The sequence below is a fragment of the Delphinus delphis genome, chromosome X (assembly GCF_949987515.2).
Source record: "Delphinus delphis chromosome X, mDelDel1.2, whole genome shotgun sequence".
Lineage (NCBI taxonomy): Eukaryota > Metazoa > Chordata > Mammalia > Artiodactyla > Delphinidae > Delphinus > Delphinus delphis.
In genome coordinates, this window is record NC_082704.1 from 94,900,937 (window position 1) to 94,911,503 (window position 10,567).

Here is a 10,567-nt window from a genome sequence, read left to right on the forward strand (position 1 = left end):
TAGTTCTATTTGTAGTTTCTTAAGGAAGCTCAATACTGTTCTCCATAGTGGCTGTACCAATTCACATTCCCACCAGCAGTGCAAGAGTGTTCCCTTTTCTCCCATTCTGACCGGTGTGAGATGATATCTCATTGTAATTTTGATTTGCATTTCTCTAATAATTAATGATATTGAACATTCTTTCATGTGTTTCTTGGCAATCTGTATATCTTCTTTGGAGAAATGTCTGTTTAGGTCTTCTTCCCATTTTTGGATTGGATTGTTTTTTTGATATTGAGCTGCATGAGCTGCTTATAAATTTTGGAGGTTAATCCTTTGTCAGTTGCTTCATTTGCAAATATTTTCTCCCATTCTGAGGGTTGTCTTTTGGTCTTGTTTATGGTTTCCTTTGCTGTGCAAAAGCTTTGAAGTTTCGTTAGGTCCCATTTGTTTGTTTTTGTTTTTATTTCCATTTCTCAAGGAGGTGGGTCCAAAAGGATCTCGTTGTGATGTATGTCATAGAGTGTTCTGCCTCTGTTTTCCTCTAAGAGTTTGATAGTTTCTGGCCTTACATTTAAGTCTTTAATCCATCTTGAATTTATTTTTGTGTATGGTGCCAGGGAGTGTTCTAATCTCATACTTTTACATATACCTGTCGCGTTTTCCCAGCACCACTTACTGAAGAGGCTGTCCTTTCTCCACTGTACATTCCTGCCTCCTTTATCAAAGATAAGGTGACCATATGTGTGTGGGTTTATCTCTGGGCTTTCTATCGTGTTCCATTGATCTATAGTTCTGTTTTTGTGGCAGTACCACACTGTCTTGATTACTGTAGCTTCGTAGTATACTCCAAAGTCAGGGCGCCTGATTCCTCCAGGTCCGTTTTTCGTTCTGAAGATTGCTTTGGCTATTTGGGGTCTTTTTTGTTTCCATACAAATTGTGAAATTTTTTGTTCTAGTTCTGTGAAAAATGCCACTGGTAGTTTGATAGGGATTGCATTGAATCTGTAGATTGCTTTGGGTGGTAGAGTCATTTTCACAATGTTGATTCTTCCAATCCAAGAACGTGGTATATCTCTGCATCTGTTTGTATCATCTTTAATTTCTTTCTTTAGTGTCTTATAATTTTCTGCATACAGGTCTTTTGTCTGCTTAGGTAGATTTATTCCTAGATATTTTATTCTTTTTGTTGCAGTGGTAAATGGGAGTGTTTTCTTGATTTCACTTTCAGATTTTTCATCATTAGTGTATAGGAATGCCAGAGATTTCTGTGCATTAATTTTGTATCCTGCTGCTTTACCAAATTCATTGATTAGCTCTAGTAGTTTTCTGGTAACATCTTTAGGATTCTCTATGTATAGTATCATGTCATCTGCAAACAGGGACAGCTTTACTTCTTCTTTTGTGATTAGGATTCCTTTTATTTCCTTTTCTTCTCTGATTGCTGTGGCTAAAACTTCCAAAACTATGTTGAATAAGAGTGGTGAGAGTGGGCAACCTTGTCTTGTTCCTGATCTTAGTGGAAATGCTTTCAGTTTTTCAGTATTGAGGATGATGTTGGCTGTGGGTTTGTTATACATGGCCTTTATTATGTTGAGGAAAGTTCCCTCTGTGCATAGTTTCTGCAGGGTTTTTTATCATAAATGGGTGTTGAATTTTGTCAAAAGCTTTCTCTGCATCTATTGAGGTGATCATATGGTTTTTCTCCTTCAGTTTGTTAATATGGTGTATTATGTTGATTGATTTGCATATATAGAAGAATCCTTGCATTCCTGGAATAAACCCCACTTGATCATGGTGTATGATCCTTTTCATGTGCTGTTGGATTCTGTTTGCTACTATTTTGTTGAGGATTTTTGCATGTATGTTCATCAGTGATATTGGCCTGTAGTTTTCTTTCTTTGTGACATCCTTGTCTGGTTTTGGTGTCAGGGTGACGGTGGCCTCGTAGAAGGAGTTTGGGAGTGTTCCTCCCTCTGCTATATTTGCAAGAGTTTGAGAAGGATAGGTGTTAGCTCTTCTCTAAATGTTTGATAGAATTCACCTGTGAAGCCATCTGTTCCTGGGCTTTTGTTTCCTGGAAGATTTTTAATCACAGTTTCGCTTTTAGTGCTTGTGATTGTGATTGGTCTGTTCATATTTTCTATTTCTTCCTGATTCAGTCTTGGCAGGTTGTGCATTTCTAAGTATTTGTCCATTTCTTCCAGGTTGTCCAATTTATTGGCATAGAGTTGCTTGTAGTAATCTCTCATGATTTTTTGTATTTCTGCAGTGTCAGTTGTTACTTCTCCTTTTTCATTTCTAATTCTGTTGATTTGAGTCTTCTCCCCTTTTTTCCTGATGAGTCTGGCTAATGGTTTATCAATTTTGTTAATCTTCTCAAAGAACCAGCTTTTAGTTTTATTGATCTTTGCTATCGTTTCCTTCATTTCTTTTTCATTTATTTCTGATCTGATCTTTATGATTCTTTCCTTCTGCTAAGTTTGAGGTTTTTTTGTTCTTTTTTCTCTAATTGCTTTAGGTGCAAGGTTAGGTTGTTTATTCAAGATGTTTCCTGTTTCTTAAGGTAGGATTGCATTGCTGTAAACTTCTCTCTTAGAACTGCTTTTGCTGCAACCCACAGGTTTTGGGTCGTCGTGTCTCCATTGTCATTTGTTTCTAGGTATTTTTTGATGTCCTCTTTGATTTCTTCAGTGATCACTTCGTTACTAAGTAGTGTATTGTTTTGCCTCCATGTGTTTGTAGATTTTTACAGATACTTTCCTGTAATAGATATCTAGTCTCATAGCGTTGTGGTTGGAAAAGATACTTGATACAATTTCAATTTTCTTAAATTTACCAAGGCTTGATTTGTGACCCAAGATATGATCTATCCTGGAGAATGTTCCATGAGCACTTGAGAAAAATATGTATTCTGTTGTTTTTGGATGGAATGTCCTATTAATATCAATTAAGTCCATCTTGTTTAATGTATCATTTAAAGCTTGTATTTCCTTATTTATTTTCTTTCTGGATGATCTGCCCCTTGGTGAAAGTGGGGTGTTAAACTCCCCTACTATGAATGTGTTACTATCAATTTCCCCTTTTATGACTGTTAGTATTTGCCTTATGTATTGAGGTGCTCCTACGTTGGGTGCATAAATATTTAGAATTGTTATATCTTCTTCTTGGATCAGTCCCTTGATCATTATATAGTGTCCTTCTTTGTCTCTTCTAATAGTCTTTATTTTAAAGTCTATTTTGTCTGATGTGAGAATTGCTACTCCAGCTTTCTTTTGGTTTCCATTTGCATGGAATATCTTTTTCCATCCCCTTACTTTCAGTCTGTATGTGTCTCTAGGTCTGAAGTGGGGCGCTTGTAGACAGCATATATATGGGTCTTGTTTTTGTATCCATTCAGCCAGTCTGAGTCTTTTGGTGGGAGCATTTAATCCATTTACATTTAAGGTAATTCTCGATATGTATGTTCCTATTCCCATTTTCTTAATTGTTTTGGGTTTGTTATTGTAGGTGTTTTCCTTGTCTTGTGTTTCTTGCCTAGAGAAGTTCCCTTCGCATTTGTTGTAAAGCTAGTTTGGTGGTGGTGAAATCTCTCAGCTTTTGCTTGTCTGTAAAGGTTTTAATGTCTCCATCATATCTGAATGTGATCCTTGCTGGGTAGAGTAATCTTGGTTGTAGGTTTTTCTCCTTCATCACTTTAAATATGTCCTACCAGTAACTTCTGCTTACAGCGTTTCTGCTGAAAGATCCACTGTTAACTTTATGGGGATTCCCTTTTGTGTTATTTGTTGTTTTTCCCTTGCTGCTTTTAATATGTTTTCTTTGTAATTTATTTTTGACAGTTTTATTAATATGTGTCTTGGTGTGTTTCTCCTTGGATTTATCCTGTATGGGACTCTCTGTGCTTCCTGGACTTAACTATTTCTGTTCCCATATTAGAGAATTTTTCAACTATAATCTCTTCAAATATTTTCTCAGTCCCTTTCTTTTTCTCTTCTTCTGGAGCCCCTATAATTCAAATGTTGGTGCGTTTAATGTTGTCCCAGAGGTCTCTGAGACTGTCCTCAGTTCTTTTCATTTATTTTTCTTTCTTCTGCTCTGCAGTAGTTATTTCCACTATTTTGTCTTCCAGGTCACTTATCCGTTCTTCTGCCTCAGTTTTTCTGCTATTGATCCCTTCTAGAGTATTTTTAAGTTCATTTATTGTGTTGTTCATCGTTGCTTGTTTCATCTTTACTTCTTCTATGTCCTTGTTAAATGTTTCTTGTATTTTCTCTATTTCCAAGATTTTGGATCATCTTTACGATCATTATTCTGAATTCTTTTTCAGGTAGACTACCTGTTTCCTATTCATTTGTTAGGTCTGGTGGGTTTTTATCTTGCTCCTTCATCTGCTGTGTGTTTTTCTGTCTTCTCATTTTGCTTACCTTACTGTGTTCAGGGTCTCCTTTTTGCAGGCTGCAGTTTCATAGTTCCCGTTGTTTTTGGTGTCTGTCCCCAGTGGCTAAAGTTGGTTCAGTGGGTTGTGTAGGCTTCCTGGTGGAGGGGACTAGTGCCTGTGTTCTGGTGGATGAGGCTGGATCTTTCTGGTGGGCAGGTCCACATCTGGTGGTGTGTTTTGGGGAGTCTGTGGACTTATTATGATTTTAGGCAGCCTCTCTGCTAATGGGTGGGGTTGTGTTCCTGTCTTGCTAGTTGTTTGGCATAGGGTGTCCAGCACTGTAGCTTGCTGGTTGTTGAGGGACAGTGGGTGCTGGTGTTGAGATGGAGATCTCTGGGAGATTTTTGCCATTTGATATTATGTGGAGCTGGGAGGTCTCTTGTTGACCAGTGTCCTGAAGTTGGCTCTCCCACCTCAGAGGCACAGCACTGACACCTGGCTGCAACACCAAGAGCCTTTCATCCACACGGCTCAGAATAAAAGGGAGAAAAAGAAGAAAGAGAGAGAGAGCGACCGAGAGAGGGAGGGAGAGAGGGAGGGAGGGAGGAAGAAAGGAAGGAAGGAAAGAAGGAGCAAGAAAGAAAAGAAAGAGGATAAACTAAAGTAAGGTAAAATAAAGTTATTAAAATAAAAAATAATTATTAAGAAAAAAATTTTTTAAAAAGAGAAAAAATCAAAATAGACGGATAGAACCCTAGGACAAATGGTGAAAGCAAAGCTATGCACACAAAATCTCCCACAGAAGCATACACAAACACACTCAGAAAAAGAGGAGAAGGGGAAAAAATAATAAATCTTGCTCTCAAAGTCCACCTCCTCAATTTGGGATGATTTGTTGTCTATTCAGGTATTCTACAGATGCAGGATATATCGAGTTGATTGTGGAGATTTAATCCGCTGCTTCTGAGGCTGCTGGGAGAGCTTTCCCTTTCTCTTCTTTGTTCGCGCAGCTCCCGGGGTTCAGCTTCGGATTTGGCCCCGCCTCTGCGTGTAGGTCGCCTGAGGGCGTCTGTTCTTCGCTCAGGGAGGACGGGGTTAAAGGAGCCGTTGATTCGGGGGCTCTGGCTCACTCAGGCGGGGGGCAGGGAGGGGTACGGAGTGCGGGGCGAGCCTGCCACGGCAGAGGCCGGTGTGACGTTGCACCAGCCTGAGGTGCGCCGTGCGTTCTCCCGGGTAAGTTGTCCCTGGATCCCGGGACCCTGGCAGTGGCGGGCTGCACAGGCTCCCGGGAGGGGAGGTGTGGAGAGTGAGCTGTGCTCGCACACAGGCTTCTTGGTGGTGGCAGCAGCAGCCTTAGCGTCTCATGCCCGTCTCTGGGGTCTGCGCTGTTAGCCGCGGCTTGCGCCCGTCTCTGGAGCTCCTTTAAGCAGCGCTCTTAATCCCCTCTCCTAGCGCACCAGGAAACAAACAGGGAAGGAAAAGTCTCTTGCCTCTTCGGCAGCTCCAGCCTTCTCCCGGACTCCCTCCCTGCTAGCCGTGGTGCACTAACCCCTTCAGGCTGTGTTCACAAATATTTAATATGGCAAAGTGTTGGGATCCAGTGCACAAAGGAAAGGCTTTGCCTCAGTAGAAGAAAGAGTTCATCCTTTTGTCTCCGAGGGAATAGAGAATATGGGTACAGATGTCACTGGCCTGGTAGATGTGGTGATGGGAGGAAAAGACGGTTCTCTTATAATTTTTAAAATTTTATCCGTGATGTACAAAGCAATGCTTTGAGAAGGAGAAATGGAAACAGGGTGTTGGACAATCGATGACAGAAATAAGATGATCATTGGAAAATGGGAAAATATATTGATGAGGGAAATGGGGCAGAACTTTCAGCTAGCGTTGAAGGCTCTTCTAGGATTCATGCCATATGTAAGCAGTCAGTGTGGTATGTGTTTTTCTCTAGCCATATTTAACTGTTTGGGTGCAAGTACAAGAATGGCAGAGATTAAGATTTAACCAGGACTGGGGTTTTCTCAGAAGAATATAAGAGCGGGAGAGAGAGGCAAAGCAGTTAAAAGTAGACTCAAAGAAGGAATAGGAGAGGACGGTGGCGTCTAAGCTGGGAAAGTAAGGAACTGAAAGCAAGGCACGATGAATGCTGAAAGAGTGGTAAGGGTCACTGGATTGGAAACGTGTTGGAATTGAAGGATTGGAGGTTTGGGAATATGAAAAGGGGTGATCAAGTAGGTAAAAAGCAGGGATCGGAAGGTGGAATAACTGAAATTGAGATGTGAAGTTGGTGTAATTATTGCCCAGAACAAAGTCTAGAGTCTGACTGTAGGGACTGGTGTCTCTAGTGAGATGAGGACCAGACGAATGGAGCTAGTGCCAGGATTTGAATGGATCGTCTTTGTGAATATTTAAATCAAGAACGTGGATGAGAGTAGTCACAGGGAGCAAGTCAGGGATTCAGACACTAAGTAACCTCAGTGAAAGTGCGGAAGTGAGTGAAAAGGGAGTAGTTGATTGCAGTGAGGATGGTGGTGAATACTACAACCTGATGGCTGTGTTCCCTTCTCACGAGGGTGAAGTATATACACATACTTCCATTTGCAGGTAAATTCCTTCATTACTGGAAACAGAAGTGTGCTGCACATCTTTCTAGCTACAACTTTCCTGTCCCAGACAATTTTACCTGTTCTTTTGGAAATGTAAAGAAGTTGCTTGATTTCTTATTTTACATTTATGAGTGCGTTTTAAGTCGCTATTCATGGAATGCAAAGATTAATCTTACTTGAATAGATATGTGTGGAGATTTGATGGTGCTGTGTAGTTTTGCTCGCGCAGACCTATTCTGCACACTAGATTTGCCAAGAACTTGAAGCTCCCTGCTATTCTGCACCTGTGTTATATGATATGGCAAGACTCTTTCACAGTGAATTTTTATGAATATGGTAAAAAATGTTAAGTATGTTCAGTTGGGAAGCATGACAAAAGAGCATAAGTAAAGTTTCACCTATAATTTTGGTAAATAGTTTTCAATCTGTTTTGGGGGCTTGATGCGATGCTAATAAGGGGGATAACCATTTCATTATTAAATGGGGCTACACATTATTTTGGCTACCGATTTCAAGTTTTGCTTAAGAAAGTAAATGTCATAATTAATTCATTATAATTTTAATACAAGTAGAACTCTCTGACTCCTTTTTCTCAGCACAGTTATTTTGAAATGTATCCCATTTTGTAGCTGACCTAACTAGATCATACTTTTAAAAAGTAATTCTTTTTTTAATGGTCTTCTTTTTACAAATAATTGATACAACAATGTAGTATTCACATGATAAAATGTGAGAAGAGTATATGTGAATATTGATTTCATAACTGATAAAATGTATATAATATTGATGAACCCAAGCAGAAGGTCACTGAGAAATATTTATAAGGATTAGGTGTTAAATGAAGAGATGTAGAATCAAAGTTGTACATACATGGTGGGAAGGACACTCACCATGAATTCTGATTGGTATTAAAATGAGAGGGAGAGATAGCCAAGTAAGTAGTAAATAGAAAACTGTCTAAACATCTTCCCGTGCATCATCTCCATTTTGGCTGATTTTTATTACTTTGTGTATAGGAGTCTTAACAGAATCATATTTCCATCCCTTCCTGAGGACCAGCCTCTCAAGGATGTCTGGTATCCTGTAGCCCTTGCTTAGAATGAAACCTTTAAATGCTATTTGTTCCATCAAGATCTTCAAGAGTGTCGTGTTCAGGAAGCTCCTTTCTAAAACTCCCATCTTCAAGTAAGACGTTGGGGTCAATTGAAGGTTCGTCATTTACTAGCTTTTTCCACAACTTGGGCTTCAGGTACAATGCACCATACCTCATCTCCACCGAGTTGGGTTTTTAAGGATTCTGTGGTTTCTGGGGTTTCCTCTCCCAGTTTCCTTCCTCTCCGGGTAATTTTTATCTTCTCCATTTTCTCTATCCCGATGCTGTACTTTACCTTTGAAGGGACCTGGGTTACTTTCCTCATGTAGACTGTATCCTGGGCTGGTGGCCACTCACAGCCAACCTCACACAGTTTCGTGATGAGCTCTTCATCAATGCCCAAGTTTCCAAAAGCAGCAGCCCATTTGAAGGATTTACGAATTGCTTTCGGTACTTCTCTGTGAACAGGAGGATCAGCGAGTGAATCCTTTCTGCTTGACTTCTTGTCTTCGTGATGCAAAGTGGCTGGATGTGACACAGGAGCCTTCTTTGGAGGTTCCAGGTAGACCTTGGCAGGATGTTTTTTACGAAGCTTTGTGGGGGACTTCGTTCTTTTCCTGGGGCCCTGACAATAAGCCCATGTGTCCTCCAGCTTCCCGTCAGGATCGAGCACTTCCAGCACCTTTAATAAGAGGTCTGCAGGTAGATTTTCCTCCAGATTCGGGTAGAGAGCCAAGGGATGCTTGGTTAGCTGGGGTTTGATGTTCTCCACGAATGCCTTCTGTGCTAGCTGGGCTGGCGAGAGCGTGGAAAACGGGTTTGCTTCCTCGGGCAGCTTTTTCTGACCCTTTTTGGGGGCATGCTGGGGAACTCTGTGAACAATCCAGGGGAGGAAGCCCTCCTTAGGGCTGCGAGTGATCAGATCTTCACAAGGTGGGCAACCCTTCCGGAAGTCGTCCAGCAGCTCTTTCACAAATATCCACCGCCGGCTGTCCAGGGAGGTGGGGAACTTCGGGAGCACGTTCTTGTGCTTTGCAAAACACTTGGAGAGTACCTTGTCTTTGTACCAGGGCTTGCAGGTCACGTCCAGGGGCATCGGTTCCAGTGGCCCCGGTCCTAGCAGCCACTTCTTGTCCGCCGTGGTTCCCCTGGCCTCTGGGGGGGACCACCGCTTCAATAGTTTGCTGTTCCGGCCTCTCCGGTTGCTAGGAGACCGTGTAGCCAGCTGCAGCCAGGTTCTTCCCGGAGGTGGGTCAACGCAGGCGCCCTGTGAAGCCTGCATTTCTCCCAGGATGGGCGGTGGGTGAAAGCACATTCCTTTCTGTTGTAGATACTGTTCTGTTGTATGGACATAGTGCCATTTATTTATCCATTCACCTTTTGATGGACATTTGGGTTGTTTACAGTTTGAGGCTATTAAGAATAGAGCTGCCACAAATATTTGTGTTCCTGGTTTTGTATGTCCATGTACATATTTTCATTTCACTTGGGTAAACTTTAGCTATGAGTGGCATGGTGGGAGCAGATGATGTTTTATGTTTTAGACCACCACCAAACTTTTCCAAAGTGGTTGTACTAATTAATATTCCTTCTAGTTGTATATGAGAATGGCGCTCTGTCTACATACTCCCTAACACTCGGTAAGGTTAGTCATTTTCGTTGTGGCTGCTCTAATAGGTGTGTAGTGGCATCTCATTGTGGTTTTAATTTGCATTTCCCTAAGGACCACTGGTGTTGAACATCTGTTCCTGTGCTTATTTGCCATTCATATCGATCCTTTGGTGAAGAATCTGTTCAAACTTTTGCACTTCTTAAAATTGTTCTGCTTGACATCTCTTGTTTTGAGGATTCTTTGTGTATTCTGGATGCAATATGATTTGTAAATCTTTTTCTCCATCTGTGGTTTGTCTTTCCATTGTCTTCACACCGTCTTTCTAAGGGCAGTGTTTACATTTGATGAAGCCCAGTATATCAGTGTGTTCTTTTATGGATTGTCATTTTGTGTTGTATATAAGAAAACTGCCTATTCATAGGTCATGAAGACTTTTTTCATTCTGCTAAAATTTGTATAATCTTAGCTTTTCCATTGAGATCTGTCATCTGTTTCAATTTAACTTTTTAGGTGATGAATGATATGGATCAAAGTTATTATTTTTAGTTCTATTTTTTGCCTGTGGATATCCAGTAGTTCCAGAATTTTATGGGAAAGAGGAGCTTTTCTCCACTGAATTACTTTTGTCGCTTTGTGAGTGTAAGTTGTCCCTATTTTTGTGGGTCCATTTCTAGACACGCGTTTCAGTTTCATTGAATCTTCTGTCTTTACACCAGTTCTGCTCTGTGTTGATTATATTTTACAGTAAGTTTAAAATTAGGCTGTATTCGTCCTCCAACTTCTTTATTCTTTTACAAAGTTGTCTTGACTCTTGTAGGTCTTTTGAATTTCTATAGGAATTTTAGAATCAATGTCTTAAAAAAAAACCTGTGGGGATTTTGATTAGGATTTTATGG

The 10,567-nt window shown here is 40.7% G+C and overlaps 1 protein-coding gene across 1 annotated transcript; it reads right to left on the reverse strand.

The window, feature by feature from the left end:
* Window positions 1–8,180: 8,180 nt before the first annotated feature.
* Window positions 8,181–9,341, reverse strand: FAM47C (family with sequence similarity 47 member C). The gene has a single exon (XM_069540346.1). It carries the CDS (start codon window positions 9,339–9,341, stop codon window positions 8,181–8,183), a length of 1,161 nt encoding a protein of 386 aa, XP_069396447.1.
* Window positions 9,342–10,567: the final 1,226 nt, after the last annotated feature.

What these genes read in the sequence shown, in the direction of transcription:
- FAM47C (XM_069540346.1), bottom strand. Translation starts at nt 9,341, where the DNA reads ATGCAGGCTTCACAGGGCGCCTGCGTTGACCCACCTCCGGGAAGAACC.